Source organism: Triturus cristatus, chromosome 8 (genome assembly GCF_964204655.1).
Source record: "Triturus cristatus chromosome 8, aTriCri1.1, whole genome shotgun sequence".
Classification (NCBI taxonomy): domain Eukaryota; kingdom Metazoa; phylum Chordata; class Amphibia; order Caudata; family Salamandridae; genus Triturus; species Triturus cristatus.
In genome coordinates, this window is record NC_140591.1 from 343,908,744 (window position 1) to 343,927,466 (window position 18,723).

At 45.3% G+C, this 18,723-nt stretch overlaps 1 protein-coding gene across 1 annotated transcript in view; it reads left to right on the forward strand.

The window, feature by feature from the left end:
* The first annotated feature begins 6,366 nt into the window (after positions 1-6,366).
* The window catches only part of TEX26 (testis expressed 26), a 171,295-nt gene continuing 158,938 nt past the window's right edge, over positions 6,367-18,723 (forward strand). Inside the window, exons 1-2 of the mRNA XM_085621664.1 lie at positions 6,367-6,517; positions 6,627-6,834. Of these exons, the coding sequence (XP_085477790.1) occupies positions 6,503-6,517; positions 6,627-6,834 (223 nt within the window). The 5' untranslated portion in view covers positions 6,367-6,502. The remainder of the gene's footprint in view (positions 6,518-6,626; positions 6,835-18,723) is intronic.

Genomic DNA, 18,723 nt, shown 5'->3' on the forward strand with positions numbered 1-18,723 from the left:
ACACACACACAGGCAACCCTTCCCACACAAATATTTTGTCCAGAGATGCTAAGACCACATGCGTGTCTACTCTTTCCACAATCTCAACAATAAGGCCATCTAGTGAAAAGATCAATTGCGACTAGGCCACACTCCTTCAAATCTCCCACAGGTCTAAAATGTCAACAGCAATAGTCTCCCAAGGAAGACTGGGAATTAACCCCTCACTCATTGGGGGTCTCAATGTTTTTAACGATTTATCTGCAGAGCAGCAAATTGAGCACCCTTTCACAAACCTTTCAACGTCTTTATCGACCCCAGGCCACCAAAAGATGCCTTTAACCACCAATTTAGTCCTAATGATCCCAAAATGGCCTTCGTGACACAATTGTAACACTTTACTGCGTAAAGTCTAAGGAGGAATAATCCTGTCTCCTCTCATTAACAATTCACTGTCTAGGGACAGCTCCATGCGAACGTCCCAGAAGGCTTTCAAATCACCACTAATGTTGTGTTTTCTAGGCCACCCGTTACAAAGTCAAAACCATTTCCAAATCATTGTCCTTATGTTGTTAATCCACCCATTCAGCTTTAGTGATGGCAGGTCTACCAGAATCATGAATGTAAGCTATACTGAAGTTTCCCCAGGGGTCATCCACACACTCTTCCAAAGGAATAGGTAGCCTAGACAAACAATCGGTAACCACATTGTCTTTACCTGGTACGTAAATGATCTTGTAAATGTACTCTTTCATCCTCATGGATATCCGGGCTAACCTGGCTGAAGCCCCACACTACCCTCAGTGGTCAGGATGCGTACCAACGGTCGATGGTCAGTGCGGACAACCACAGGATTGCCCCAGACAAAGGCACGGAAATGTTCTAAGGCCCAAGCCAGTGCTTCCCTTTCAATGATAGGGTACTTGCTCTCTGCAGGAGATATAGCTCTGGAGGCAAACAAAATTATTTTTTCCTTTCCATCTCTCCCTTTTTGCGAAAGGACTGTGCCCAGACCTTTGTCACTAGCATCTGTAGTTAACAAGCATTCTAAATTGGGGTCAAAGCTACTTAGAGCATTCACACGTTGTAAATCAACTTTAATCAACGAAAATTCTCTCCCACACTCTGTTGACCAATCAAACTTCAAATATTTTTCAGAAGAGAACGTATATTGTAAACTTTGGCTGCAAAATTCGGTATAAATTTAGCGCAATATTCCGCCATACCCAGAAAAGATCAGACTTCTTCCTTAGAAGTAGGAGCGGGTGATCCAGCAATAGTGTTTAAAAGTGAAGGCTTTGGCTTCACACCCTCCTCACTTATGATGTGCCCTAGGTATGAAACACTTCTTGTGCAAATTTACATTTGGAGAGTTCAACAGTCAGACCTGCAACCTGCAGTGTCCCCAGCACCTTGTTCAAAATAAAATCATGTTCCACTTTTCCACCAGCAGCGATCAAGATATCATCTCGAAAAAAAACATATGCCCTTCATTTCTCCAAAAAGCCTGTGCATCAATCGCTGAAATACAGCAGCGGCCGACGCAAGGCCAAAAGGCATGCACCTAAATTGGTAGCACCCAAAAGGCATAATGAAAGCTGTAAGCCTTCTAGATTTCGGTTCAAGCATGACCCGATGGTAAGCTGTGGAAAGGTCTATGGTGGAAAACCAGGTTGCTCCCCTTAGGTAAGAAACTATCTCATTAATTTTTGTCAGGGGAAATCTCTCGACAACAATGTTATTATTGAGATGGTGCAAGTCAATACATAAACTGATTTTTCCATTGGATTTCCGTGCGACCACAACCGAGAAATCCAATCCAAAGTGTCTATCTCTTCAATAACTCCCTTTGACAATAAACCCTGTAGTTCCTTGTTAACTTCATCTCTTATTAAAATGGGAATGGGTCTCACCCTATGCACCTTTGGTTCAGCATTTTTTTAAGTACAATCCTGTGTTCGAACCCCTTAAGTGCCCCTAATTCTTTTCCAAAGAGACTAGGAAATTCGTTCATTAAGACCTCTCCATCTTTACTGGTCTCATCCATTATAAGCACTTTCACATCACTATTAGGATCCAGTATGATGTGCACATTTTTCTGATCAAACCAGCCTAGAGCAGAAGGTCCAACTTTGGCAAAATATAATTTACCTCTGGCTAACCTCCCTTTAAAAAGAAAAGTGAGCCATCTGAACCCCAGCATGTCTATCTTCTCTCCAGTGAAACTTACCGGGTTCACGTCACAAACATTCAAGTGATGCCCAATTTTGCCCACAAACTTTGTTTTCCAAACTTCTTCGTTTACAATAGTATATGGGGATCCTGAGTCAGCATAGACATTTACAGTAAAACCACCTATAGATATCTCACATATAGGTTTACCTTTCAATAAATCTTCGCTAACATTCAAAAGAAAATTCCCTTGTAAATTCTTAATACAATTCTCTTCCACATCAAGGTCCTCTACAGTGCTCTCCTCATCATTCCATACATACTTCACATTATTTCGCCTACGGCACATTTTGCTAAAATGACCTAAAAGACCACATATACCACATTTATTTTTTAAGGCGGGGCATTGTTTGCTGAAAGCTAAATGTTCTTTACTGTCACATCGATAGCATCTTCTCTCTTCTGGTTTTCTGTCTCTTCCTAAGTTCCTTTGGGGTTGGCTAGACCAACGTCCTGAAGCTTGTTGAGTTTGGGTTTTAGCTGGATTTTGTAATTTAAAAACACAGTCAGAAGCTTTTACTGTTTCTTTCTCTGACTCTTTGATTACAGTTGCGCATCTTCCTGACATTTCAGACTTCCTCATAATGGCTAAGACATCCTCTATTGGTGCATCTCCATTCACCCATAAACGATCCTGTATAGGTGAATTGTTATTATGCATGACCAACTGGTCACGTATCAAACCATCATGGAGGTCCCCAAACTTGCAGTCCATTGCCAATTTTTTTAGGTCATCAAGCCACTCATCTACCAGCTCTTCCTTATTTTGTTTCCTCTGGAAGAACTTATGTCTTATTACACCTATGCATACCTTAGGAGCAAAATATTTAACCATGTCTTTAGGTGCGCATTCAAAAACATCCAACACAGCATCTGTAATCTTTGGCATACAAGAGTATGTTTTTAACCCTAAGGGACTTAAAGAGTGGAGAAGTATTCTTTTCTTTTGTTCCGGTTTCATTTTCCCTGCCTCATCAATAGCACAAATGTAGTTCACAAAATACTCCTTCCATTCCAACCACACAAGGTTAGGTTGAGAACCAGCAGCCAAAAATGGATGAGGGGAACTGATGGTAAAATTCTGTTGTGTCATGGCTTGCTCCACTCCTCCTGCACTTTGATCCCCTCCTTCCATAAGTGGAAACGTTAATGAGTATAAATAAGAAAATGATGATGATCGACTAAAGAGTCACAATACACAAAGGCACAACAACAAAAAATGTCTTCCAAAGGGATGAAAATAATGAATATGAAGAAGTCATGTCCTGACTCGCTGACCTGTTTCTGCTGTTAAAAGTAAAAAGGAGCCGCCAATAACAAGAATCCCACGTTGCAAGAGTTGAATACGAGCTCCGACAATCTCTTGTTATCTGATTTAGTGATATTGTAGTTTGAAAATGGCCGCTACGCAATGTCACGCAGCATGACCTTGCGTGATGACATCACTTCGTACACGCTGCAAGTAGGCATGCCCTTTGATGTCATCAGGATAATGAGTCAGCCCTCGAGCCTGGAATCCCGCCGCTGCTCGAAAGATGCAGCCGATGACGGTTCCTCCAACAGTCACAAATGAAATACGAAGGTAATCTTACCTCATAAATCTTTCCAAAATAACGATGGCCAATCGGAGATTGTCAGGAAAAATACAAATGTCCAGTGTTTCCCAAAGAAGTATATTAGCCGATCGCGATCAAAAGGTGCAATGTTACGAGGCAATAATTATTTCACAAAAAAATAAGATGGTGAATCCGTGGTTCCGTTTCCGTGATCGTCGCCAATTGTAGTGATTGAAGGAGGCAGGTTTAGTTCGAAGGCTTTATTCCAAGCAAAGCAGAAATACAGTGAAACAGGCAAGCACCAGGCAGCACGGCTTCCAGCCCCGGGCACAACTCCAACTGAATGCCCAGGGTTGGAACCCTGGAGACACACAGTATATTCAATGCCTCGTACTGGCCACGAGCCATTAAAGGAATATAATACCATACATAAACAGCATAAGCATAAGAACATGCTACACATGTAAGTACGACACTACACACTGTTTATGTTATTATTATCTGACCTTGAGTTAGAGATAACAAGGCACTTGTCCCAGACTGATGTCACATCAAGTGTCTTATCGATGCCATTGTTGGAATGACTTGACACTTTCAGTGGCTCTTGGAAAGATAAAGATAGACTTTATCTACCTCAAAGGTAGGGATGTCAATGATTAGGCACAAATATAGAAAATGGAGTCTCGGCCTGCTCAAGATGGAGTCTGGCCTTAGGAACTTTGCTTCAAAGGTCCAGTGAGGAGCCCTGTTGAGTGGACTCCCATTGTGAGGTATGAGGTCATGACAGCTGCACCAGTCTGGTTTTGCTTTCTGCAGGGTTAAACTGGTATGCTTGAGAAGATTGGGGTGTTGTGAGGGCCATTGCCCTTGTGTGGAGGGGAGCAGCGCCCCATTTGCCAGGAGGTGCTCCTGCCGAGGACATTGCTGTGCCGATTTTTACCGGAGCCCTTGTGCAGTGAGGATAGATCACCAGCAAGACGTGTGACCTGATCTGAATCATTGCTGGAGGAGTAAGGCTGCAATGGAGAACCCTGCACGCCTACACCAGGATGAAAGAATTGCATCAAGATCTTCCATACCACCTACCCCCCCCCCCCCCCACACACACACCCTCGGGACAGACCAGAGACTTACACTGGATGGAGAATCCACAAGGAATTTCTGGTCGCTGTGGTTGGGTCCAGTAACCCCTGCTTACCCCCTGGTCCATCTGAACGGGGTTCTAACTGCCCTAACAATACTCCACAATAAGTTGCAAAAAGTCAGTTGTCCAGAGTTTGTTTCTGGTGATTAACCTGCAGTAACTATTTTAATGAAGAAAGCAATCTTTCTAAATAGGCATACCCCACCACAAGGTATGACTATAGTTTTGCATACATGTGCTTCAAAATGCAGCACTGGATCCCACATTTGTATAAAATGGCTTGCGGGATAGCCCCTCTCCAGCTGACAAAAGTGTTTGTGCTATTTCTTTTTAACCCTTTTGGTGCACTCGCTTGTTTAGTAGCACATACTAGTTTCAGAGCAGAGATATCAATAGAAATGTGCCCGCAGGCATCCTCCAACCAATCCCACCCGAGGCAGACATCAGGGTCTGCACCAGCTGCCACAAAAGTGTGCACGTCTCCACTTGAAGGTACAAACCTGCTAACAATTATAGCCACTGTTCAGTGCATAGTAGGGAAGTTTCAAAAATAAATGTATAACCATCATATATTATGCAATGGACAGCTAAGCATACCCATTTTTATGGTACATTTAACTGACCTTGGGAAGAGGAAAGCATGAGCTTGACTTGCTAAGAAGCAGACTTGTTTCCCGCAGAACTGAGCATGTCAGTTAACTCACTAAGCCAACTTGTTGGCATAATCTGAAGGGTGTCTCTTCTTAACATGGAGTTAGTGTAAATGAAAAGGGCAGAAGGCAGGCGGAAATAGATGCCCAACAAAACGAGTGTAATAGGGGATGCGGGATAAGAGAATTGTGAAAAAAGGAGGGATTGGGGAGGAGAAAAGGTCAAGGGATAGACAGGATATGGTGGAGATGACAGAAAACATGACAGGACGATGACGGGTGGGGGAGGGCACAAAGAACAAAATGAAGAACCATGTGTGGAAGGAGGTAAAGGAGGGAGGGTTGGAGTGGGGACAGGTTCTGGCATGGAAAGCAGGAAATATGGGAGCACGGAAATATTGCTTTGCGGATATTGTCCCCCTTCATCATCGCTTCTCGTGCGTTTGTCACTGAGATCATCTACATGGTGTCCTTGTGTCTGTCTGCCCGGTGGTTACTTAAGAGCTGCACCTAACGGTACTTTTAGTGAGCTCACTTTTAGTTTGAAAGTGTGTACATATTACACCAGGACACTTCTGAAATTGACACCCTGCGAGACAATAGAAACACATACAATGCGACGGAAAATATAACACATATTAAAATTCCAGCAGGGGGTCAGCAGAGTGCAACTGGTACCAAATGAACTATACAGCTGTTGACATTTGTCGTAACCTGAGAGCTTGAACCCCGTTGGTGCATCTCGCCTCCGAAAGCAGACACTCGCCACAAGCCTCGCCTCCTTCTTTTCATGCAGCCGCAGCGACGGAACTTTTTATTGTGTCTCTCGGCTGCCGCCTGGCAACGGCCGCGCGTCCCGCTCCGGGTTCCATGTGAGCCCGGGGGCCTCTCCTGCCCGGCTCACTCGGTCAGGAGCTGCCGGCACGAGGCCGCCTGCCATCATGTTATCCACCCAGGTACCCTTCGGCTCTCGTGATATATAAATCAGTCTCCCCTCGGACTGTGACGGGCTGCCTTCAGGCCCCGTTATTCACAACTACATTTTTGTCTCGTTTCTCTTTTCAGATGAACGGAGACGTTCTGAAGCCGCAGTTTCTGGAGCAGCTGAGGTACCTGCGGGAAAGATGCGACACTCAGGAGGAGAGAGACCGGTGCGACCGCCTGGCCGCCTCCCTCCTGTTCACTTCCCAGATTAACTGTGGCGCTACGGGCGCGGAGCAGAGGCCGAAGCAGCTCCGCTGGCGAAGGCCCCAGACCGCCATGGCCTCTTTAGGTAAGGAATGCACCTGCTAAGAAGGCCGTGCTTTCTATCGGAGGAAAAAAGAGTCCTCCTAACTTTGGGGGGGGGGGGGGGGAGGAGGGCGGGGATGTCCGAAGGGGGCTAACTTTCAATATTGCAAACGGGCGTGGGGCGCACGTCGTGGATGTTTCATGGAAAGTGAACTGTAAACTCAAATCGCAGCGACGGGTTCTTGAAAACCCGCTTCTCCATCAATCCAGAGAGCAATAACTCACTGCCTAATATAGGGGAAAAGATAAAACACGCACGGGGAAGTCTAGCGTGGGCCTTGAGTTCTTGCACAGTGATGGCTATTTTCCAAACCAGTTCAACAGATGTGGCATTGGCGGTAGAACAGGGCAAAGCGGTGTGGGGGCAGACTCACAGGCAACATCAATTCTTGGGCCTTAGCTGGGCTTTATGTGGGGGAAAGGACAGGCACCCAAGAAAAGTTACGCAGTGGATTGGTACTGCTACCTATAGACCATCTCTTAAGAGTTTCTGTCCCCTCTAATAGATGATGGTGCTCTCCACCAGCCCCTCCCCTATTTACCCAACATCATCGTGCATGTACTTATTTTTAGGTCTCACCCGAGACAGCGGTTGCGCTGTTGCTTGAAAGGCATTTTGCTTACTTAAAGGGGGTTTAGAACCTGCAAAAATCAGAAAAAACATTGGGGCATAAAACCTCTCAAAGTCCATTAAGCTAGCAATTGCTCAAGTACTTAGGGAATCAAGGAAGGTATCTGCAAAAAATCTGCAAGGGATCCGTGAGAATCAGAGTGGAATCTGTGTGGAGTCTGATCAACATCAGGAAAGAGATATGAGTAACAGTCAGGCGCGCAACACCCATTGGACTCACAGGACTTAAGCCCCCCCCCCGTCGTGTGTGGCAGCCCGGGATGAGACAGCTTCCCGGGTACACACAGCCGCACCCGAGCACTTCACAGGTCTTTAAAAGACCATTTGCATGTTAATGAGGCCTCGCTGTTGTTTCACCCCTTCTAAGAGCCCCTGCAGCTCCACTCTGCCTATGGCTTAAAAGATTCAGCCCCCCCCCCCCCCCGAAATTTTTCCTTAGCCCCCCCCCCCCGAAATTTGGCTCTAGTTGCGCCTCTGGTAATAGTCTTAGGAGAACAATATACTATAACGTGCAAAGTCCATTGGGCGACACCCCCCTAGATCACACCATCAGGGGTCCATTGTAATCCACGAATCACCACGTTACAGAGTGCAACATTGCTGGTTTATCCCACAGTGGACATGGGAACGACATCTTTCCCTCAAACACATAGAGATGGTACCTTTTGGACAATAGTTCATTCAGTTAGAGCTCTGTGTACTTTCATCAAAGTCCTTTTCTCAGGCCCCAGTTCCACCAATCTCTAGTACAGTAATGTATCTGTTCTAACCTAACAATGTATGTGAATACCTGCAAGAAATGTCGAGTTAGCAGAAAAACTGAACTCAGCTTTTGCAGCATGGTGAAATACAGGCCTACTTTGGAGAAGTTTAAACATTATGGTGCACATGTAATATGCGTGTGCACATTTAAGAACAAATGAATATACATTTCTAATGCATTAGGTTTTATACTACATGTAATATTCAATAAATCATCATAATATTCAGTTATAAGTATGACTTGAAAACTACATTTAAATCAAATATTAATGCACATATTACATACATTCAATGTTGTTTCTAGTATGATTATTTTCTGCATATATAAGAAAGTGTTTAATCACGGTGTCAATTCATTAAATGTTATTCACGTAAAGTAACACACACATTTAGAAAGTCACATTTCATTTCCATGGTGAGTACATTTTCTACCAAATGAATATCATTCTTTATTGATCACTCTTATTTAAGGCAAAACATTCATGAGAGTAAGTTCTCTAATCCTACAGTAAAGGCACACTTTGATATTGCTAAGTGCAACACTTACATTCATTTGTTAAACCATACATGTATCATGTGCTAAGTGCACTTTCATAGTGTGTGTTTCTTAAGTGTCTGTGACATTTGTGACATGTAAAAGGTGGGCAATCTTTGCGGTGCACTACAATCCTTGCATGGGTAGTAAGCACTATATAAATGCAATTACAAATCCAGACAATTTGTAATTTCTGCCACCTTCTTTGCTTCTAAGCATCTAGCGCCTTTCAAGGTCAGATGCCTCTCTTTTATACCAGTGCTTATTGGTAAACATTGGTTCTCCTTTAAAACAATAGTGATGGTAAAACACATTGAATGGCACAATTGGAACCCCCGCCATGGGGTTTTCCCCCTGGGATGTTGTTAAAAGTCTGTGACCCTACCATCTCCTAAAAGGATAGTGCAGCAGCAGGAGAAGTTGAACATGTCTCTCAGAGAAAAGACAGGGTTTATTCTGGTGCTTCTGAGTTGTACTTAGCACAAGCTTTACCTGGGACAGGCACCCACAGAGCTGTAGCCCGAGCTTGGGGGCAGGGTGGGAGGGACTAAAGCCCTTTCAGCCCAATCGGCATTGCGCACTTGTGACAACACAATATGAAAGATTTTCTTAACAATAGCTCATGTATTATTTAATTATAGTATATATGATATATCATATAATAATTATGTTCTTCTGCATGCCTGCATTGGAAATAGTAACAAAAGTCCTTGTAAATGATACATCAGGAACACAATGTAAAGTTTTATTCACAATACATGCTTTCTAACATTACAGTCCATTTACGTCATGGTGCTTTGTGTTCCATGGAAAATGTGGGGACAGAAGAATTGCAGCAGGTACCTGATTCGTAGAAGGGAATGAGAAGGAGCAGAATGAGCAGGAAATCAGAAACTACGTCCATTTTAAAAATATTGGTATCGCATAAAGAAATGTGGCATAACTATACTACATTATCAATCCCACTTCTAAATAAGATAATCATATAGTGTTAGGTACAAAATCATCAATTCTTCGGTCACGGTCATATGCGTCATTAAAATTACTAATTCAAACAAATAATTTGTCACCCAAAATTGCACATCAGAAAAACTTTAACATACGACATGATATATTAACCTATGTCGTCAGATGAAGTAAGAGTAAACAGTTCTTTAGTTGTATGTTACAGCGTGTTTCTTATGTATGAAATGTGGTTGCACACTTGCCATAATGGTTTTCTCTACTTCACCAGATAGTGTATGCTATCTATAGTCAGGAAAACGACCTTTGTGCTTCCTTCAAACATTTCAGGAAATTCAACTTACTGTCTTCCCACTTAGTTAGATACAATATGTGAGAATGACATAGGAGAAAATAGGAATGCATATGTAAAATATGAACTGGTATAGTGATTTCTTTTTTGTCTTTGCTTCTCAAAGGCATATGACAATTTTTCACTCTGGAAACAGATCCTTCTGCCCGTGCTAAATTGACTAAGTGACCCCACCAGTAACATGTTAATGTCACCAAATGTGGACTATATTTAGGGGAACAGCCATTTCAACGCGGTTTTTACCACGCGTTGCAATTACATCGCATGCGTTACAACGCATGCAATGTTACAACGCGTGGTAAAAACCACGCATACCATTACATCGCATGCGCTTTTACAACGCATGCAATGTAATGGCTATCCACGTCGTTGAGAGGAAACTGAGGCTGTTTCCTCACAACAACGTGGACCTCTGACGACGCAGGAAGCAGGAACAGGGAGCAGAGACGGCGACGCTGGAACCACGAGAAAAGAGGTAAGGCTGATTGTGCTTGGGGTGGGGGTAGTGGTTTAGGGTAGGGTAGTGTAGTGTAGGGGTGGGAGTAGTGGGGGTAGTGTAGTAGTATTTTAGGGTTTAGGGTAGTGTAGGGGTGGGAGTAGTGTGGGTAGTTTTGTAGTGTAGTAGTGTTTTAGGGTTTAGGGTAGTGTGGGGGTGGTTGTAGGTTGGCTAGTCTAGTAGTGTTTTAGGGTTTAGGGTAGTGTAGGGGTGGGAGTAGTGTGGTTAGTGTAGTAGTGTTTTAGGGTAGTGTAGGGTTGGGAGTATTGTGGGTAGTGTTGTAGTGTTTTAGGGTTTAGGGTAGTGTAGGGGTGGGAGTAGTGTGGGTAGTGCTGTAGTGTTTTAGGGTAGTGTAGGGGTGGGAGTAGTGTGGGTAGTGTTGTAGTGTAGTATTGTTTTAGGGTTTAGGGTAGTGTAGGGGTGGGAGTAGTGTGGTTAGTGTAGTATTGTTTTAGGGTAGTGTAGGGTTGGGAGTATTGTGGGTAGTGTTGTAGTGTTTTAGGGTTTAGGGTAGTGTAGGGGTGGGAGTAGTGTGGGTAGTGCTGTAGTGTTTTAGGGTAGTGTAGGGGTGGGAGTAGTGTGGGTAGTGTTGTAGTGTAGTATTGTTTTAGGCTTTAGGGTAGTGTAGGGGTGGGAGTAGTGTGGTTAGTGTAGTATTGTTTTAGGGTTTAGGGTAGTGTAGGGGTGGGAGTAGTGTGGGTAGTGTAGTAGTGTTTTAGGGTTAGGGATATTGTAGGGGTGGGAGTAGTGTGTTGTGTAGGTGTAGGGGTAGGGTTTTCACCTACCTTGCATACTTTTACCACGAGTATAGCTTTACCACGCATGCCTTTGCGTTGTAATGGCATGCATGGTAAAGGCATACTCCAGGTAAAAGTATGCGATGTAATGGCATGCAATGTCATTGACATCGCGTAGTAATACCCACATTGTAATGGCACGCGTGGTATTAGTATGCGATGTAATGACATACATTCCTATATTTAATATTTAGTATACACCGCTAACATTTCTAAAGTGGTAACCGGTCAAAAAACAGCCGAATAGTCTAGTAAAAAAAGATAGTTGTCAACTTGTCCTGAATTCTAGTGTAGTCTTGAGACGTTTGTAAATGTGTGTTGAGATTTCTGAGATAAAGTCTTTCCAAAAAGGAAAGAAACAAGGAAACAGGTCCACTACCCATATTTTGAAAATTGTGGCACTAAACAGTCACAGTTGGTCATCTTTCTTCTGATGTATCTGCACTGGTGGCTAATGGACTTTTTAAATGGTACTATGTGTATACCTTTCTGGAGGCTGGAGTAATATATGTGTATGACATATTTTAAGGGATCAGTGAGCATGGGTTTTTCTCCCCATAATATAAACAAGCATTGGCATAGCCAATAGGTCTCGCTTTTGGGACCTTCTAAGTATTTAGTTATGCAGCACAATATCCTTGGTGTAACCACATCAACTGTTGCGTGGCTAAACACTTATAAGGTTCCAAAGGCGAGACCTTTTGGCTATGCCAACGCTTGGTGTGGTTGTGTGTGTGGTTGTGTGTGTGTGTGGTTGTGTGTGTGTGTGTGGTTGTGTGTGTGTGGTTGTGTGTGAGGTTGTGTGTGTGGTTGTGTGTGTGTGATTTTGTGTGTGTGGTTGTGTGTGTGTGGTTGTGTGTGTGATTGTGTGTGTGGGTGTGGTTGTGGGTGCGGGTGCGGCTGCGGGTGTGGATGTGTGGTTGGGTGTGGTTGTGTGTGCGGTTGTGTGTGTGTGGTTGTGTGTGTGGTTGTGTGTGTGTGTGGTTATGTGTGTGTGGGTGTGTGGGTGGGTGGTTGTGTGGGTGGTTGTGTGTGTGGGTGGTTGTGTGTGTGTGGTTGTGTGTGTGGTTGTGTATGTGTGTGTGTGGTTGTGGGTGCAGTTGAGGGTGTGGGTGCGGTTGTGGGTGTGGGTGTGGTTGTGGGTGCAGGTGCAGTTGTGGGTGGGGCTGTGGATGTGTGGTTGGGTGTGGTTGTGTGTGTGGTTGTGTGTGGTTGTGGTTGTGTGTGTGTGTGTGGTTATGTATGTGTGGTTGTGTGTGTGGTGTGTGTGGGTGGTTGTGTGGGTGTGTGTGTGGGTGTGGGTGCAGTTGTGGGTGCGGGTGCGGTTGTGGGTGCAGTTGTGGATGTGTGGTTGGGTGTGGTTGTGTGTGTGTGTAGTTATGTGTGCGTGTGGTTGTGTGTGTGTGTTTTTGTGTGTGTGGTTGTGTGTGTGGTTGTGTATGGTTGTGTGTGTGGTTGTGTGTGTGGTTGTGTAGTTGTGGTTGTGTGTGGTTGTGGTTGTGTGTGGTTGTGGTTGTGTGTGTGGTTGTGTGTGTGTTGTGTGTGTGGTTGTGTGTGTGTTTGTGGTTGTGTGTGTGGTTGTGTGTGTGTGTGGTTGTGTGTGTGTGTGGTTGTGTGTGTGGTTGTGTGTGTGGTTGTGTTTGTCTGTGTGGTTGTGTGTGTCTGTGTAGTTGTGTGTGTGGTTGTATGTGTGGTTGTATGTATGGTTGTGTGTGTGGTTGTGTGTGTGTGGTTGTGTGTGTGGTTATGTGGTTGTGCAGTTGTGGTTGTGTGGTTGTGTGTGTGGTTGTGGTTGTGTGTGTGTGGTTGTGTGTGTGTGGTTGTGGTTGTGTGTGTGTGGTTGTGGGTGTGTGTGTGTGGTTGTGGGCGTGGTTGTGTGTGTGGGTGTGTGGTTGTTTGTGTGGTTGTGTGTGTGTGGTTGTGGTTGTGTGTGTGGTTGTGTGTGGTTGTGTGTGGTTGTGTGTGTGTGGTTGTGTGTGTGGTTGTGGGTGTGGTTGTGTGTTTGTGTGGTTGTGTGTATGTGTGTGGTTGTGTGTGTGGTTGTGTGTTTGTGTGGTTGTGTGTGTGTGTGGTTGTATGTGTGGTTGTGTGTGTGTGTGTGTGGTTGTGTGTGTAGTTGTGCGTGTGGTTGTGTGTGGCTGTGGTTGTGTGTGTGGTTGTGGTTGTGTGCGTGACAGTAATACTAAAAGCATCTCAAAATAAAGGAACACAAACATCGAGTTTGTGGAAAGAGAAAGCACGTTGTAAGTCAAACGGGCGCAGCAAAGCATTAACATAACAACAAAACAAACAAGATCACTTAGTGAAGACTAAGTGCTGATAATGGATACACACAGCCCATCATCTTAAGAGTTCGATTGCAGCCAATGTGCACTCAAACCTGCCCCCTCCTTGTGAGTTGTCCCCCACATTTCATGAGTTGTAACTGCTGCACCCACCATAGATCTTTGAGATCTAAAGCGCTACATAGGTCTAATCGATTAACCAGTCGCCAACATGCTGTGCTTTTAAAGAGAATGTGCCAAAAGTTTCCAGCTTCCTCATCATGTCCTCATGAAAGCGCCAACGAAAGGACTCCATGAATGGTGCAACGGACATGAAGCAGCCGCTGCGATCAGAAACAGTAATACTAAAAGCATCTCAAAATAAAGGAACACAAACATCGAGTTTGTGGAAAGAGAAAGCACATTGTAAGTCAAACGGGCGTAGCAAAGCATTAACACAACATGCACTTTGATGTTTGATGTTCTTTGAACGAGAACATCAAAGGGGCGCCGTGAAAGTGATCGCGGACGAAAGTGAAAGTGATCGCGGGCGCTTAATGAGCATGACGAGGTTTGCCAGCCTCTGCTCCTAAGTGCGCACCCGCGCCCATGCACTGTAGCTCTAGACTGGCCATGGTAGCATTTTTTGAGCCCTCACAAAAAGTCTCGCCAGATCAGCGCATGCACTGGGTCAGGCGAGACCTAAAAAGAGGAGCAAATGATGAAATTTACAGGACTTACATTTCACACAACTTAACTAAAAAACAGAGGGATATTAAGACTTATTCCCCTTCCCCAAGAAATCTGAGAAAATGGTGGCGAAACAGTGTTTTTTAAGCACGATCCCCCTAAAATGTAATAATCTTCTTGGTTATCCATGCTTGACATATTTGATTTACCGGTAAGTCCCTACTAAAGTGCACTGTGCGTGCCCATTCTTGTAAATCAAATGCTACTAGTGGCCCTTCAGCATTGATTTTGCCACCCACACAAGTAGCCTTTCATATGTGTCCCAAACCTGACACTGCAGTGTCTGCACACGCAGTTCTTACCTGCCATGTCGACCTGGAAAGTGCATCCACTTGCCAGGCCTTAACCTAACATTTTCTTACATGTAAGTCACCCCTCAGATAGGCCTAATGCACCCCCATGGACAGGGTGCAGTGTATGTCAAAGGTGGGTCATGTACTGGTGTGTTTTACATGTCACAATAGTGAAATACTGCCAATTTCATTTTTCACTATTGTCAGAACTACCTCTCCCATAGGCTATCATTGGAGCTGCCTTTTAACATTTTACAAGTGTCATTTCAATTGGGAACAGCTAGAGATTTGGAGTTTCGGCTCCCTAAACTCGGAATTTAGTAACACATCTTTTAGTTAAGTTGGTTTTTAAATTGTATGTTTGAAAATGCCACTTTTAGAAATTGGGCATTTTCTTGTTTAACCGTCTGGTGCGCTCTGCCTGCCTGTGAAATCAACGTCTGGTTTGAATTGACAGGGGCTTGTTTGTGCATCCACTCCAGACACTCACACAAAGGGAGCTGAGGTGGGCCCTACATATGCTGATGGATCTTCCTGGGCTAGAGTGGTGGGAGGAGTTGTCACTAACACCTGAATGGGCTGTGGCTACCTTTCACAATGCTGTCAACAACCCTGTAGTGTGGTTGGACCGGGGAGGACAGAAGTGGTTTCAGTGAGCAAGAGAAACTTTCTTACAAAGACTTCAAAGGGAAAATATGAGACCTAAAACCCCAGACTTATAGATTGCTTCTGGACTAAGAAGAACCTGCCAAGAAGAAGAGCTGAAGAGCTGAAGAGCTGCCAGGAGGAGTACTGCCCCTTTGCTGTGTGTTGCTTTGCTGGGTTGGCCTGCAGTTTCTGCTTCTGCCTGTGGGCAGTGGAAAGGACTGGACTTTTGTCTTGCTGTGGTATCCTGCTTAAGAAGATTCTCCAAGGGCTTGAAGTAGACTAGAGTATTCATTCAGAACCAGCACAGAATACGTCTATATGGAACCTATACAGTATTTGAAAAAAGAGCATGTTGACAAATGTAATGTGTGCTAAATGACCCTAAAGCCTCTGAAATGCTGGAAAGCTCATCTATGCTGAGCTATAACTGCCAGCACAGAAATGTTTTTAGGCTAAACATGAAAAGCCCTTCATTAAATTGGAGTCACACAGCAGCAGAAGGCTGACATTTGCTAGTATCTTCAAGACTGATAATGTACTCACCATTACTTAATTTGCCAAGCCTACTAATACAGGCACCCACATTACATATTACCAAATGAATTTCTGCATCACCAGATATACAAGAGTGGCTGGACTATGGGGGCAAATGTTTGTTATGAGTGCAATGAGCATGTGAGAAATACATCCTATAGTTGTGAAAGTCTTGTCACTACGGTTCAAGTGTTGAGGCCCATGATGTCCTTAAGCAGTCATAGCTGTGTGATGTGTATGAGGTACCTGCTCTTGAGATTTACTATAATTTTTGCATTTATAGACCAATAGGAGTCTTGTAGTGATGCGCCACTCTCTGGGAGGAGGAAACCTGTTATTGACCAGCATCTTGTTAGGCTGCAACGTTTTCAAAGTATTTTTACATGTTGCTTAACATTTGTTTTATATTTTGTAGCTTCTGGAGCCATGTTAAGTCTGGTAAGTGCCATATTAATAGCATCTGCTTAAACGATCTCAGAAAATATAAACAGGGTAAACTGACACATTGGCCCCTGTGTGCCATATACATTTAGCCTGTTATTCAGCCTGGGGGTACCGTACGTGGGTCCCTTATTAACTATTAGGTGTCTGTTAAGTGTATGGTAGGTAAGTGGGTTTCTTGCAATGACACCACAGTGCCTCAAATAGACAGAATACCCAAAATGACAGATGAAAGCCTGCCGCAACAACACAGCACAGCAGAACTTAAAATACTGAAGAATGGGTTTAGTGACTTAATTGCTTACCATTCATCCTGGAAACGCGTTATTAATATTGGCTTCGTTACGTATTAAAATTATGTGGTTCCGAGCAAACACTTTTATCTCCATGAGCCTCATTTTGTATATATGTGTGATGCAAAAATATAATTGTGTTGTTTTCCACTGTAGGGATTTATCCACTACCCAGTGTACCCTAGTTTCTGTAACCTGATTTCATCCAGGTCTGACATATACCATGCAGTTTTCTACACAACACCTGGTGGTCTGCTACCCGACCGTGACCAGCGCCAGGGACCCTGGCCCAAAAACCACCCACCGCTATGACTCAGCGGCCCTCCAGTCCCTCAACCCCGGAAGAAACAACAACTGCCAACTATCGACGCCAAACACCACCCACGGGCTGTTCTCCTGCAGACATTGCTGCCGCACCTTCACCCCCCTCCAGACCCCAGTGCCGCCCCCACCCTCTGGACACCAGCACACCCAAACCCCTGAGCTGCATCCTCCTCAATGTGCCCTCCCTGCACCGACAAGCAGTGGAAATCTGGGACCGCCTTGACACCCTGTTGCCTGACGTCGCCTTCCTCACAGAGACCTGGACCAGCACCACCTCGGCCCCCAACATCGCAACCGTCATCCACGATGGATACAAGATCCAGAGGAAGGACCGCCTCAACCACCCTGGAGGAGGACTCACCATTTCACACAAGAACTCCCTCCAGCTCACCACATTCAGCACGAACGACGCCTCAGCCCCCACGGAACTTCTCCAGATCCAGACCAACCCCAGAATGACCCTCCGTGGCACCCTCGCCTACAGACCTCCCGGACCACCAACTGTGTTCGCCGCAACCATCCCTGACCTCATCGCGCCCCACACCATCACCTCCATGGACTACATACTGCTTGGAGACCTGAATTCCACCTCGACAACCTCAGCAACCCCAACTCCACTGCCCTCCTGGACAACCTCACCGACATCGGACTGAAGCAGCTCGACACCACCCCCACCAACAAGGCAGGACACACCCTCGACCCAATCTTCGCAGGAGGGAACAACATCCACTTCAGCCACACCGCTCAACCATCCTGGTTGGACCACCACTGTGTACACCTCTCCTCCTCCAAACCCACCGCACACAAACCAATACCACAACCCCGCTCAGGAATTGGAGCAAGGTCACCGAAGAGCACCTCAATTCCACCCCAACCACACACCCCCTCCTGCCACGACCAATGTCAACTCTGCAGCCCACAAACTTCACAGATGGATCACTGAGTGCAAAGACAAGCTCGCCCCCCTCCAGAACTCCGACAAACAGCGACCCACGAAAGCCACCTGGTTCACCACCGATTTCCGAGAATCCAGACGTACCTACAGACATCTCGAGAAAGCCTGGAGACACAGCAATACCCCGGAAGTACGGACCAGCTACAAGAACGCCATGACTGAATACCAACAATGAATCAGACCCACCAAAAGGAACTTCATACAGAACAAGATCGTAGCCAACTCCAGCTATTCGAAGGAGCTCTTCAACATCATACAGGAATTCACCAAACCGCCCCTGCGAAGTCTCAGACGTCACACCCTCCCAGGACCTCTGCAACAAACTCAGCTCCTACTTCCATCTCAACATCAAGTCCCTCAACGACAACTTCAATGAAGAAAAACCAGGCTCCGAAATCTCACCTACCCAGCCAGCCTACCATCTCCGCCTGGACCCCAGTCACTAGCGAAGACACCGTCTTGACCATGAAGAGCATTCACACAGGAGCCCCCATGGACCCCGGCCCGCCGCACAACTTCCACAGAGCCGCCGCCACCTTAGTACCCGAATAACGACGCACCATCAACTCCACCTTCGAAACCGGCACATTCCCCAACATCTGGAAACGTGCAGAAGTCAAGCCCCCCTTCAAGAAGCCCTCCGCTGACCCGAATGACCTAAAAAACTACAGACCCACATCTCTCCTCCCCTTCACAGCTAAAGCAACTGAGAAGATCGTCAACATCCAGCTCACAAACTTCATCGAAGCTAACTCCATTCTCGACTCCTCCCAATCCGGATTCTGCAGCAACCACATCACAGAGACCGCCCTCCTAGCCACCACAGATGACATC